The sequence below is a fragment of the Phoenix dactylifera genome, chromosome 5, assembly GCF_009389715.1.
Source record: "Phoenix dactylifera cultivar Barhee BC4 chromosome 5, palm_55x_up_171113_PBpolish2nd_filt_p, whole genome shotgun sequence".
In the NCBI taxonomy this organism is placed as follows: domain Eukaryota; kingdom Viridiplantae; phylum Streptophyta; class Magnoliopsida; order Arecales; family Arecaceae; genus Phoenix; species Phoenix dactylifera.
This window is the reverse complement of record NC_052396.1, coordinates 1,420,353-1,435,642: the sequence shown is the minus strand read 5'-3', so window position 1 is coordinate 1,435,642 and position 15,290 is coordinate 1,420,353. Positions and strand designations below refer to the sequence as shown.

Below are 15,290 nucleotides of genomic sequence, written 5' to 3'. Positions count from 1 at the left end.
CATCCATTCTGTCAAAGTTTCACCTAAACATTTGCATGCGTTATCTCTCATGCCGAAGTAGAAGTGTACGCTCGCAAACGTGAGAACTCAACAACGATGAGGCCGCACGCGCGTGGACGTTTTTTTTTTTATTTTTTTCCGAGGCCTCTAATGGCGTTCTGTCACCTCTCACGTGAGTAGAACCGACCGTTTGTCTTGAGCACCAAGTAATGGTGTTCTGTCACCTCTCACGTGAATAGAAACGACCGTTTGTCTTGAGCACCAAGTGCACACAAATCATTTAAACCAATCTTTCTGGCGCCCGCTGCCCATCTACTTCGGGCTGCTGAGAAGCGTGATTAGGTAGCCGCCCATGTGCTGAAGATGGAGAGCTACCTCAGACGCTCGGCAATATTTTGTTTTCTAAATTTATTAGATGCATTCGTAATTTATAAATTAGCCGCTGTAGCCAAAATAATAGTAATAATAATAATAATAATAATAATAATAATTTTGTTTGTTTTTTTAAATATCCGTACCTACACTGTGCGATACATCCATCCTAATAAAAAAAATAAAAAAAAAGAGTGGTTTTGATTGGATTCTTATGGCTGCCATTTGGTCCAAGTGGAGAATTGCCAGCCAACGGAAGCTGTGATTGAAAAATGTGCACGACTTCTTTTGATTTTTTTTTGATGTATTCGCACCCACTATATATATATATATATATATATATATATATATAGTGCACGACTCGCACGAAGAGTTCAAGAACAAAACCAGAAACTGCGTTCAACCACAATTTCTACATCCATGGCTGCCATACTGTTCCTAAGCTTCCAAATCTTTTCAAAATTTTGTTGCACGTCCAACCCAGTTCACTTCAATTTTTCATATACACCCGACCCACATGCACATCTGAAATATAATGTTGTCCCAATGTCTTTCACCTCATTTCTTTAATTGAAGAAAAATAATTATTTGGGGAAGAAAGAAAAGTTGCATGACCAATAATGTTGAAGAGCCACAGCATACTGATCTAGCCATGGACCCCAAGAACTCCCCTACCGGTCAGCTTTCATTATTCCTAGAACCAAACCACTTCATTCAAAGGGTTGGCATCGAGATGACACGTGAAAATTCTTGACAGAACATTTCCCAAAAATGCAGTGAGCGCTCCTAGCAAATCATCGGAGCACCGGGTTTCTTCTTTTTAAAAACAAAAAAAAAACAAAAAAAAAAAAAAACAGGAATCATATTGGTCTTAGTAATTCTTAGCTTGACGCGGCTATTACAGCTTTCTCTGCAGCATCATCCAAATCTTCTGCCGTGATCAAGGCCATCTCACTCTCCTGCAAATTATAATGAATAACAAAACTCTCAATGCCATTTCGGTTCCTTCACGACAGACATCAGAACTAAGAGCATAAAATAGAGTAGATAACAAAAAGATAAAAAAACATATCATTATCTACCTTGAGAATTCTCTTCCCCTGATCAACATTGGTGCCTTCTAAGCGAACAACCACGGGTACTTTCAGTGAAACCTGGCAATTATAGGAAAAGAAACATAGGTTAAATTCATTATGGATGGCAACCATAAGCATGAAAACAAACACTGATTGATGGCTCAGAATGGTGCAAAGTAAATAAAACTAGGGGCGTGCAATGACAAGCATAATATGAACCAGTCATTGTAAGGTTATTATAATGCAATCAGAGGATGGCTCCTTGAGTAGAGTAGCAAGCTTCCTCATGGTGGGAACAACTTCAGGCAGCCTATGCGTTGAAATAATCAAAAGGTCCAGCCTAATCAAATAAAGATTTAAGTGCAAATTCAACGATACACAAACTGTCAGGAAGAATTAAGAGCATGAAGAAATAGGTAAAGGATTTTCCTTTTTCCCTTGAAAATCGAAGTATGATCCACTCAGCTTACATTTCTTCTTGTGAAAACTATGATCCTCTCAGCCCATGGGAAGCTGTTATGATCCAGGGCCTTGTTAACATTTTGCGTTCCTAAAAATCAATCATCAGATTCTAAATCTGCATCTTTCATAATCAACTCTGTTGACTAATGTGTCAAATAATGGAATAAATTTTCTGCCACAATCATTTTGATCAAGAAGAGTACATCATCCATATTTTTTTAAGTGGGAGAATATGTTAGGCTGCCTTCTGATCTTAAGGACATTGCATAGTCTCAACAACGAGAGTGCTCTCACTAACATAGTGATAGATCTACTTGGCACAAAGGGAAGCAAAATATTACTGCAAAACTGGAAAAACGAAAACACACATTAAACAGAAAACAGACCTGTTTGGCTGCATTAACAATTCCGCTTGCTATCACATCACATTTCATGATTCCACCAAATATGTTGACCAAAATCGCCTTCACTTTGTCATCAGATGTTAATATTTTGAATGCTTCAACCACCTGATGAACAACTTATCAAGTTAGACATATCAACAGGGAATGGATCTTGATTCTTGAATGATGCATAAAGCATGCTCATATTTAACCAACAGAAAGACAAAGCATCTAGATGTTAATATGAGAATTATCATCTTGAAAAATAAGATGCTCCATTGAGAAATCTATTTACCATTCTCATAAACAACAGCCAATAATAAATCTACAGATATTTTTTCTTCATTTAGCTACTCAAGTTAAGGATAGATACTAAAAACATTGATTAGGCACCTTTACAGCTAAGTAACAATAGATGTTGAACTACAATCGCACCTGGCCTTCTGACGCATTTCCACCAACATCAAGAAAATTGGCAGGAGTACCACCATGCAATTTTATTATATCCATTGTAGCCATAGCCAATCCTGCACCATTAACCATACATCCAATCTCTCCATCCAATCCAATATAGTTCAGATCGGCTTTGGCAGCAGCAACCTGAAAAAAGAAAAGAGAATCTCAGAAAATAAAATGCAAGGAATAAAAGGCCATGATATGTTTCTTTGGCGAGCAATTATATTAAATTAGCAACACAGAATTTTTAGACTTGCACATGCAGAAAGACTGATTGTTTACTTATAATCATCAAGCATATTTTTTATAAGAGCTTAACAACTTCACCAAAATGAGTAGAATGTGTCACACCTCTCTAGGATCTTCCTGGGATGGATCACGGAGAGCAAATATCTCTTTCTGACGGAAAGCAGCATTGTCGTCAAAGTTCAACTTTGCATCAGCTGCTACTAGCTGGTTATCAGATGTCTCGGCAATTGGATTTATCTAACCAACAGAAGTCTTCCAATGTTAAAATAGGAATGATAGCTAGAGAATCAAAAGAGCATTAAAATTGACACCATTCACAAAGAACTTTTGCAGCTAAATGGAAATTCTATGATCAAGTTACCTCCAACAACGTGCAATCACATTCACAAAAGAGTTTGTAAAGCTTCTTCACTTGTTCTATGCAAGCATTTCTGTCTGCTACCTTAGGTGCTAAACCGTCAACAACTTTTCCGGCATCTTCATCTGTGATTCCCTTGAAAACATCAACCGGGACCTTGCCATTGAAAGAAATGAAATTTAGCATATCACTATACCAACCTAGAATCACTAAATTATTGAAATTAATATAGACCTGTGTAGAAATAACAAACCAAACATACTAATCATCTCACAAAGGTGCTTTTTAATAAACAACAACAAAAATATAGATGACCTTGATGATCATGTCAGGAAACTTTTCCGCAAGATCTTCAATGCTAGTTCCTCCCTTTCTACAAGCTATGATGAGCTGAAAAGAATGATAACAACTCAGACAAGATAAGTACAGCAGAAGATTCATAACTTCAATGGATAATGTAGCCTTGATATGAAGACCACATGAAAGTAAATAAATAAACGAACAATGAAAAGGAATAAACAATTCCATCCACATCCATGATTTAATGCTAACAGTTCGGTTTATATGTACGTTTGAAAACACAGTGCAATGATAATAAGGTGGATACAGGCAGGTGCAAATTGGCACACTAATTTTTCCAAATCAGCAACAATTAACAGAATCATGAAGGTTTGAACTCTCTTTTGCAGTTAGAGCATTGAACAAACAAAATAAATTAATTATAAACAGATCGGTGAGCAAGCATCATAATTCTTCCTATTCTAGTGGGCATGAATGACATAGGCTGACTCCCTAAATTAATTAAAATATTTTAAGAAAATAACAAGACACCAACTTCCATCAAAAGTTGTGTGATTGCTACTCAAATATGATGCAAGGTTCAGGTGCCAAATATTCGCCACTCAATTCCTCATGAAAAGTTTTTATATCCTACTATATGTTGTTAACTTCAGAAGAAAACCCTTCATCACTCAAAAGCTTCTCTAATTTCCCCTCTTTAAGAGGTAGCTGAGCACTACCCTGCAGCTTGACTCCTGCCAGAAAATGCGCTTCTTTTCAGTTCTCAAATGTTTTGATCAGGCTCATAAGAAACTTTAACCTATACAGTTTTCTGCCAACTAGTAGTGTGGTTCATTGCTCTTAAGCAGATTCTGAAGTAAAATCCTATGGCCAGATCTCTCTGGTCGGCTCTCACCTATTTTATGCTGAGCAGTATGCTTCTCTGTGCATAAAATTCTCAGACATATAATCACTGCTGTAACAACTAAGAAGTAGTTTATAAGGCTGCATATGTAGCCACATAAGCTATATGGCCCCTCAGCCACCCTGCATGGGCCTGCAATAGCGACTGACCAGCACCAGTCCCTGGCAGCCTGGATACGCAGCCAGGGCAATATGCAGGTCAGGTTAAACATGTGGGGCTGGTGATACATGGTACCCTGTCTCACCTCTCTCCAGCTCCACCTCCACTTCCCCTCTTCCTATTTCTCCTTCTCCTCCTCCCTCTTCTTCCTCCTCCCCATCCTCCCTCCCCTTGTCCTAACCCTCCACCTTCGCCAATTCTTGTTCCTCCTATCCTCTTCCTCTTCTTCTGCCTAAGTTCCTTCTAGGCACCTGCAAACCACCTAGGCATTATGCAGTAGTCACCCACATACTACAGCAGCTTTCTATAATCTTGAATATAATCTTGCACATTGACCTAATATGAATTGATTATTGATTGTATACAAAAATCTATGCAGATTTAAACTGGCAGCCCAACCTTTTTCAACTATTTTTTCCTATTAGAACAACCAACTTTGAAGAAATTTTTTAAGAGTTGGTTCCTCCAATTTGACCCTCACTGATTTTATCATGAACAAAGAACTTTTGCAATGAACAATCCCTGTATAAGCATGAGCAGTAGCATGATATGAATTTATTCTGTTTCATTCTGCAATTTTGTTACTAATAGAGATGTTGTATAAAAGCTTGTATTGATTTAAACTGGAAGCATCTTAAAATATTTTTCTCTAATAAAAAAACCATTTTCATAAATATTACTTTTCTCCACTTATAATTGACAACTGATGCTTACAAATATCAAGGCTTAAGGCAAGTTTTAGCCCCAATGCATAAAATGTAACCCCACATTTTTAGAAGCATCCTCCCGAGCCGCCTAGGAGTTGCCTAGACATTGGCATTGCCCCAGCCACCTTATTAGGGCTCATTAGCTTAGGCTACCCCTTTTTGTAGTCTGACCATATAGAGGGTACATAAACATGACAAGGGACAGGTTTGGACTATATTTTGAGGTGATAACAGGTATTAGATACACTAGGCACCCAGATTATAAACTCCATGTCTTTCTCAATCATGCCCAAGCACCTTAGTTACTATACACTACTACTTTGACTATTTCTTGTTATGCATTTCTAATTTTGGATTGTGCTTATCCTTCAGAGAGTTTAACTTTTGCATTAACTCACTTAGATTGCTGAACATGTTTTTATTTGATTATCAATTAATATCATTGCACGCTTTAGAGAAAATAATTGTATTTTACTTGTTTACAAGTCATGTTACACTAAAATAGGTTCTCATAAAAATGCAAGAGAAGTTTCCTCAGTCTATTGTTTATGCATCCATTTCTAATTTGCTTCCTATTTTCTTGTTACATCTGTATACTTATGATGTTACGTCAGCCTAAGTAGCCACCTTCTGCCCCAAAATAAGGTAAACCCCCAGCAGCCCACATATTGCAGCTTACTTCCAAAACTCTACTTAAGCCAAAGTTCATGACTGCTATAACCCATGCTATTGAACAACTAACCAGGGTTCAGTCAAAGATCAGATACACATAAAGACAGTCAAAGATTTCAAGTTAAGTATCTGAAATTACAGGGAAAGAATAAAATTAAGCCATTTACAAACTGTAAACACTTCATCTCTAAGATCATGTAATATGGAATTAATGCAATAATCAACCCATTAGCCTAATAAATAGTTAGCACAAGAAGAGACTAAGGTTACCCTTGCATAAGCCCTCTCTCGGCTCCATATTGTTCGTATCTTTTGTCACATACTGACATAACAAATTTATGTTTGTCCATCGTATCTTTCTTTGTCCAAAGGGACAGGAAGTTTAGACTAAAGTTACAACCAAACAACTTCCAAATGCCCATACATGCTTTGAATGAAGAACATTTCAAAAATTCTTTCAACAAAATCAAAAAAAAAAAACTTAAAAAAACATGATTTGTAGAAAAACTGCATTAAGGTAGCACAATTTTTCATAGGAAGTGATTTCATTTTTTTATTTTATATGGTTTTTTAGAACTAAAAATGGTGGACAATTCATTTTACCTTTATCGGAGAAACAAATATTTGACATCATATAGGAACTAAAATTTATATACTTCCAACAAAATAACACATGCCATTTATTTTGTGTATACATGACATTTCAGGTGATGAAAACTTAAAATATGATATTTAGTTTGTTTTTATTCGAATGTTGTTTCTGAATTGTAATTCAACATGAACAAGTAAATGCTATACTGGTATGCACCAGAGTAACATACCCATGATCAAACATCATGATACATGCCATATGGCACACACCAGCATGGCCAGGACACAAATCCATGTTTTAAGGTAAGTAAAGTGCTATTCTTTCATCAGCCAGTCCCGACATTCACGATAAATGTAAGCATACGATAAGATCTAGTTGTATATAGAATTTCATAATCTTGATTTCAAACTTCCGAAATTAGAGATGGTTGTATTGCATAGATCTTCATAATGTATGAGAATGTATGTGTCACTGCATGTCTTTGTGCATGCAGTCATGAGTGTGTGAAAGAGAGAGAAAGGGGGGGGAGGGAGAAGGAGGGCACGTGCATGAGAGAGAGAGCAAGTGAGGGAGGGAGGGAGGAAGGGAGGGAGATGAATTATGTAAACAAAGCACCTAAATCAAAACTATTCATTCATTTTTTCTAGAATTGTGGGCATGAAAAATGGCTCTGATTGCAGAGATGATGGAAGTGTTTACCTGATCATTCACTTCCAAACAAGGGAAAAATATCAATGCATCTAAAGTTGAGCAAAAATAGAAATTATATAGCAAATACTGAAAGCAGATAATCAAAAATAAAATAAATATACAGTGACAAATGAAACATGTAAATACTCACTTCCAACTTGATAAGCACAAAATGTATAGCTAACTACGGAAAGAATTGAAATACATTAAGTGCTCCCAGAAAGTTGAAATTATAATTTTGGTTTGAAAGATGAAAATATCATATATCTCATGCAAAAGACAACTGAATTTGATTCAAGAACGTACCGGACCAGCCGTTGCACGGTCAAGGGTGATGGCGAAGTACATCTCATTAACAAGTGATAGCTTCTCACACAAGTATGCCTGTGATAAAATAAGGTGTTATAAAAAATTTTAATGTCAACAAAATATATCTAAAACAATTTCAGTAAAATGAATTAATTGATATGACATACTTTATTGAGAAGCAGCATAATGTCGTAGATAATTGACAAGGAAAGTTTAAGATTTCACCCACATGTTTTGGCCAACAAAATTAAATATGTTTAGTGCTTACACATATGAATCTTGTAAGATGATTACAATCATGACCAGACACCAATACCAATAAATACATTATAATTTTTAAATTTTGAAAATTAATACTAGAATTCCTTTCAGCTCACCCAACTACCTATAAGACTTGATCTCATATCTCAAAAGTTGCAGCTCAAAACTTCTTGGGGATCCTTTTCTTTTTCCTTCCCCCCCTCCTTTTTTTGGTGTGTGTAGGGGGTTAGCAGGTGAATGTGGCATACTGGCAATAATACTAGGCTAGGTTCACCCCTCATGAGCGTACTAGTAATTTAAGTAATTAATTGTTTAAATCTTGAAATAAATTAATTATTTGTCTCACATGCTTAACATCATGAATAGATCTGTATGTAAGAACCACGATGTTCTCATCTACTCCTTTTTATTATATTTGTTCGCGGGTATTCTTTCATTAATTGGGAATTAAACAAATAGAATTTCATACTTTCCAAGACTTAGGAGGATGTATCTTTTGATTTATGTATGGTATAGCTATGATTACAGAAAGTACTTGTGAATTTATAAGACTTGGAAAGTCAAAAAAAAATTCTCGAATGAGTAATTTGCATAGATAAGGAATGCTACCACATGAACCAAGAACCTTTCTTTTAACACAAGAAACTGAAAGCTGATCGAAAGTGACATTAATTAACCCAAGAAATAAAGGAACGAATATATGTTCCTGTAATGACACCAAAGAGACAAATAATGGATAAATATAGTGTTCATGACCAGTTTTTGTCGACTTCAGTCAAAAGTAACTGAAACACGACTGAAATTGGCCGAGTGGGTAAAGCTAATGGTTTTCAGCCAAAATTGGCCGTAATCAAAAAATAATCCATTTCAGTCACAACGAATTGGTTTTAGGCTGAAACTCAAAACATTGGAATGCAGATAGAATCAAATTTGGCAAGGGTTTTGAAAAGTTTCCATGTCTTCTGAACTTTTGTTCCGAAAGATTAATATAAGTAAATATAGATTGACGCTGATTCATAAATAAAATCTGCATCATAAGAATAATTTACTCACTTTTCCATTTTGTTTTCTCGGTTTGTATTTCTAGTTAACATCTGCTTTTGCTTCTATTTAACTCCATTCTGTATTTCGTCCATTCAGTTTACTTATGTAACTCTTTTTACCGTTTTTGCATTTTAAGTTTAATTTTTCTTTTTTTTTAAACTCAAGTTTTATATATCTTCTATTGTTTGATATTTTTCCTAAAGTGCATTGCACATCTCTATTGGCTAGTAGAACCTAACTGGATAAAAAGGAACTAACACCAACTATTCAACTTGTGCTCCACAATTCACCATGTAGTCCTTTTTATTCCTCAACATGCAAATAATGAAGTTATGCTTTCTCTTGTTATAAATTCTCCGAAGAAACATACGCAATGATGAAGGAATATACTATGAAGCCGCTACCTCCAAATAATATTATTCGCATGTCCCAGCTGACAATGACAAGTTGATGGAGGAAGATGATTTACAATAGGAAGGAGAGGAAGAATGTTTTAAATAACAAATATTTTGAAACCTAGTCAATGGAATCAAAAAAAATTTATGCGTCCTCATACACAGGATTGATATTTGCATGCATCCTTTTTATCATAGTCAACTTTTACTTTATACAATTAAAGTTGCATGAATTTGTTTACGCGAACTTTGTCACGTCTTGCATAAAACTTTTTCTATGACAATAGAATCTTTGTGCTTAAATATCAGCTAGCACAAGAAGGTAGTGTCTTACATGCAGTTTAATTCCAACTGAGGCAATTTAGTTAGACACTTGGCTTTAGTTGGCTGTTATAGATTTTAACTAATACAGCCCAGACTTTAGTCCTTCTGGCATGATAATGGTCACACAGAAAAATAAAGGAATCCAGGGAGATATTGCCAAGATAAATCAAGATAAATCATTCACCAATATGTAATGATCGGTAAACCAAACATAATTGATGCATCCCACGGCTGAAGCATACAAGTTTTAGATTTACATACCAAAACCAAACTTTACGAAAACCTTACCCCAACTATTTAAGCTCAACATTAGGGATCCTTCTTCACTACCCACTCCAATCAACTACAGTAATGCCTATTTGTCATCAAATAAATCCTTATACATCAATTAAGCACAAACAACAAAATAAAGCCCTAACCTAAAGGACTAGAAATACAACTCAAGTAAGGTATCAATTCTTCAGAACAATTCCGTCACTGGGCTTCAGTCAATTACAGTGGCTACAATAACAAATCTATAGACAAAGTCGCATAAAAAGTAGTGGGATCCAAATCAAGAACTTGCAAGAACATAACTGGTGTGTATCGAACATGTTCTATTTCCCTGTAAGAAAGAAGATGTGAGGGAACCAAAAAAAGAGACAAATTTCTAGGTGAGTATCTTACTTGCCAACTGCTGATAGGTAGGTGGAACTGGACTCAAATGAAATAATTTTACACACCTCTTAAATATATCAACTTAAAATAAAAGCCAGAGAGATTAACAGCTTCATTATAGACCTAATCCATCTCTAAAGCAGGGCCATAAATAAGTCCATTAACTTCAGGAAGTGCATAATATAATTAAGAATTTAGAATGTATTAGCAATAATACTAAAGATAAGAATGAAGATGCATTATGTTACCAGAGATCATCAAACTTACTGCAAGAATAGAAAACAAGTACCATGAAAATATAAAATTTGAAGTAAGGAATTGAGTAACCTATATAATTGTCTAAACAGAAGTATTTCCCTGACCTTGCTCACAATCTTTCCTTGGGGGCCAGTTTGTTTGGTAACCAGAATCTGGCCGAGCATTTTACCTACAAAGAATGAGTGGATTCAGTAGAAACATACAAAAACCCTAGTATAAGAATTAGATGATTCTTTCACAAAATTTATCTTGATAAGTATTCATAAATGTTTCAAGACAAGCAAGCTCAGTAAACAACATATTTTTGACAAATAATAAAAAAAGGCTCAATAAGTGAAAAAGATTAAACAGGCATGCTGAGGGAGTTTACTTCAACACATTCACCAAAAGACAGCATCCAAATTTCAAAATTTTAACTTAGATTGCACAGATTCCTCTTCTAGATGTATCCAAATAAAAGATTAAGAAATAAATATATTATATGATTTTCCTGGATTTTTTTAAGAAATACTGAATGGGTCATGACTTATATTTCATATCTAGGGAAAAAAATAAAATTTCTCAAAAAATATGTTCTTACAGTTATAGCAAAGAAATAAAGCAACACTCTTAGTCTTTAAAGAACAAATTCCATAAAATATATGCTCAATTATATGGAATCTTAAGTACAGGTGAAACATATATCTCCTCCCTCCCAAATGGCATGCTTGGTCATGGCAAGCCCCTCTCTTTCTCAAGCCCCACAAAAATAAGCACAATATACAACACTTCTGTCCAGATTATGTGGTACTTGATATGTATTCTTCCTTTTTCAGTGACAATTCCCAAATAATATCACTTAGGTTGTAGTGTTATCATTGGAAGAATGAGGCAGAAAGTAAGGCCTATCTAGAAAATCTAAAAATGTGAGTCTGGCTAGTCCCTATGCATAAAAGACAGGAAAGACTGAGGTAGATGCTACCTTTCTTTAATATGAAAAGGATTGATATTTGAAAATATTACTATTTTTATTTTGGCGAGGTATAAGAGTTGAATAAAGATACCAAAAGCCCAATGAATTTTGATTTTCATATTGTCAGCCAGCAGCCTTGTGCAAGGCGCTTACACATACAAAACCATAACTCCTATCCCTGAATTTCCTTCCATTAGGGATCCTGATCTTTAGATCTCATTACCTCCAAACAGTATCATGCTCCCTGAGCATTTTCCAATACCCAAAATATACTGCCAGCCTATCCAATTCATAAATCCAGACAGGATGATTTATCTTGATTAAACACTAAAAGAGTCATCCTATCTTTCCACAATTACACTGATAATAAAGATATTTTAAAAAAGGAATGATGATGAAGATATAAAATAGAATTATCCCTCATACCAGCAATATCTTCCACCTCTTCAGTTTTAACAATATGCACTCCACCCTTAAGTCCGCTCTTGAAGGTTCCCAAGCCTCGGCCACCAGCAAGAATTTGGCTTTTCACTACCAACTGCAGCAACAACATCATCATTCGAGATTTCATAAATATGTTCAGGTTACCATTATGTGGAGTTTTGACTCAAGAAAACTTGAAACAACATCAGAAGTGGATCTAGTATGGCATTCAACGTACCAAACAGATAAATCAAAGATGTAAACACAAAAAAAAATGGCAATACAATGACAATACACAGCATATCACAGTTCCCAGGGGCTGAGCATGTAAACATGCATGCTTGTCCCACATCCCATAGCCGAGTCCTAGATCTGGCATGCTGACACTGGAAAATCATATATAGCAATACCATATGGTGCCGGTTTCATATGTCTTGAAATTAAGATGCCTCCTTGCCTAAATTTCCAAATGCTGATTACATATCCGCGGTCAGTTTACTTTTTTTTATTGCACTTTTGTTTCTATTGTTTCTGATGCATCACTAAAAGGTTATGGTAAGAAATATGTATTTTCTATACTGCATAAAGTACTAATGATACACAAATGACAAGAAACTGTTTCAAGAATCTCCATGAATGGTACTAAGAAAGCATCGTCACTCTTGACAAAAGGACAGTGTCGCTTAACATTTGAAAAAACCTTTTTATAAAACAGATGGAAAATCTCATATGCTATATATTAAACAGCAAGCACACCTCCTTTTCGTTGGGGAAAACATCCTGGATGGCCTTTTTCACCTCCTCAGCAGAGCCAACGGCAACTCCCCTTGGTACATTTATTCCATATTTTGACATCAATCCAGCACCCTGCCCAAAACCGGTATTAGATTCCCAACTGGAAAAAAAAAATCCAAATTGGAGATGAAGATCATTAAAAGAAAAATAGAAAGCACTGGAAGAAAGAAAAAAGAGGAAAATATGCCAGAAAAATATAGAAAACGAAAGAAAGAATTTAAAAAAACGAAAAATTTGAATGATAACAAAATTCCCAAACACACACACACAAAAAAAAAAAATCTCACGTTTTTCTCTTCTTTTCTGCGATCATAACCAAAACGATCGATTTAAAAATATTTAACAAAAGGAAAAGATGAAGAGAGATGGAATCTTGACCTGGTATTCGTGGATGTTGAGACGCCGCAGCTGTTGCTGCTGCCATCTGCCGGCGAGCGAGAGAGACCCGGATACGAGCTTTCCGATAGATCCCCTGACCATTCTTCCTACTAGATCGCCAAACCAAGAGCAAACCCTCGAATCGTGGAAACCCTAGCGGGAAGAATAAAAGAGGAACAGACAACGAAGGGAACAACCGATCTGACCCTGGCCTTCGTTTTCGTCGTGGTCCTTCTAAATAAGCTCCCTCGGACCGTTCTTACTCCGACCTCGAGGCTTTCTTTTTCTTTTATAAAAAATTCTGACCCGCAAGGATTTTAGCTTCCGCTGCATCGCCAGTGCACCATAAATTACCCTGAGAGGACAGGCGCCCGAATGGGGCTGCCTGGCTAGGGGTATTAGCTGGTTGGGTTCGGGTTGGGTTCAACCATATCCATGAGATCCAAATTCAGATCTATTTCCAATTAAAACTTTATTTTTATATCCAATATTAGGCCCAAAAAAAATCTGATACCAAATTGTTTTTTTAATATTATTTTGATTGTTTTAAATTATTTAATGCTTATAATTTGAAAATAAACTATTAACAGGACATTGAGCATTAAAAGGAACCTATAACAATCAAGCCTGGTATAAATCCAATCACAATAAATATATTGTAAAAGAGACTACCATAAAATATACGGACTCAATTTTGGGGGAACAAGGTCGGTTGTGTCGTATATATCAATTTTTCTCTTCAATCGTGTTAGAGAAACATGGAGTAGAGAGTGGTGAAACAGTCCTATGTATGAAAGGATATGTTTATATGTTTGGGTATAAACATAATATTTTTGTATATATGCACGCAATAGGGTTGGGGTTTGGGTTTTTGGTTACGCATCAACCTAAATACAATCTTGATCCAATCAAGCTCGAGGTCTAATTTGGGAACTCAAACCCAATCGAATGATTTATTAGGTTTATTTTTCATACCCAAACCCTATATTTTGTGTCAGATCATGGTAGTGGGTTATAAGTCCCCGTTGCACCTTTAGCTTTGGCCAAGCACAACCATTCGTTTGATGGACTAAACGATCATGTTTCCATGATGCGAGATTTGAGTCAGATTGGAGAATTTACTATATTTTGTTCTTTAGATCTATTCATACATTATTTATCCAAGATTAAACTTTTGGATATGCTCTATCAAGCATTCAAACCCAAAATATGTAGAAAAAAAAAAGGTGTGGCAATTGGAGTAAGCGTGAATTGATAAATTCACCTTTAAACTCCTGTTCATCAAGCAATATGCAAGAAAAAATATATTTATTTACTTAAATTCAAATTTCTTTAATGGACAAAACTCATGCCGAATTTTGTCTCTTTGCGAAAGGGCATGTGATAACACAAGCTAGGGTATGTGAAAGGGCTAGGGGCCAATGGTGTCATGAGCATGGATAATTGTCTTGCCGAGTTCATGTCTTGTCTGGTTCACCCTTGAAACTCTCTCGCCTCATGAGATCATGCCGTCCAATCTTTGTTAAAAATTGACAAACATAAGTTGCATGCCTGCTAGCCCTATCCAAAAATACTTAAAGAAGAAAGCCACCATTAACAACATGGAGCACTTTATGGACCTTCTTTTCTCCTTGCAATGATTTCATTTGCAATCCATATAAGAACCTCTACATATAGAATTCGGGTTAGGGAAGGAGGTGTCTTCAGACTAGCTGTCAATGGTGGTGAGATGATGAGTCGAACGAGAGAAATTATTAGATGGATTAGTTTCAGCGGACCGAGATTTATTTTGATCTTGAATAGTTTAAATACAGGAGGGGTAATGTGGTGAGATGAGAATTCATCCTGTTATCCATCATACATGTGCTCCAAGATTTGGACCGATCCTTTGGATATGGTTTACCTAATAATTTGTCATATGCTCACCATTCGGAAGAGGTTCTTTGAACTGAGCCCGACTCTATCTCCTCACCTTTATGCAGTCTTCTTTCTAGTGATGCTAAGGATAGTATTCATGCTAGGCTGACATGAACTACTGCCATAATAATAAATAAATAAATAAATAAAAGGGTTTATATCAAAGAGTTTTTCTCTCGTTGAGGTCTATTAATATT

General features: G+C 35.7%; 1 protein-coding gene across 1 annotated transcript; it reads right to left on the bottom strand.

Moving 5' to 3' along the window:
• Window positions 1–910: 910 nt before the first annotated feature.
• Window positions 911–13,521, bottom strand: LOC103703918 (succinate--CoA ligase [ADP-forming] subunit beta, mitochondrial). The gene is made up of 12 exons (XM_008786980.4): window positions 13,177–13,521; window positions 12,760–12,870; window positions 12,007–12,118; window positions 10,733–10,797; window positions 7,687–7,764; window positions 3,672–3,746; window positions 3,360–3,512; window positions 3,101–3,235; window positions 2,729–2,893; window positions 2,297–2,419; window positions 1,455–1,526; window positions 911–1,331 (listed from the first exon to the last, which is right to left on the bottom strand). Exons 1-12 carry the CDS (start codon window positions 13,276–13,278, stop codon window positions 1,254–1,256), a joined length of 1,269 nt encoding a protein of 422 aa, XP_008785202.2. The 5' UTR covers window positions 13,279–13,521; the 3' UTR covers window positions 911–1,253.
• Between the last annotated feature and the right edge of the window lie 1,769 nt (window positions 13,522–15,290).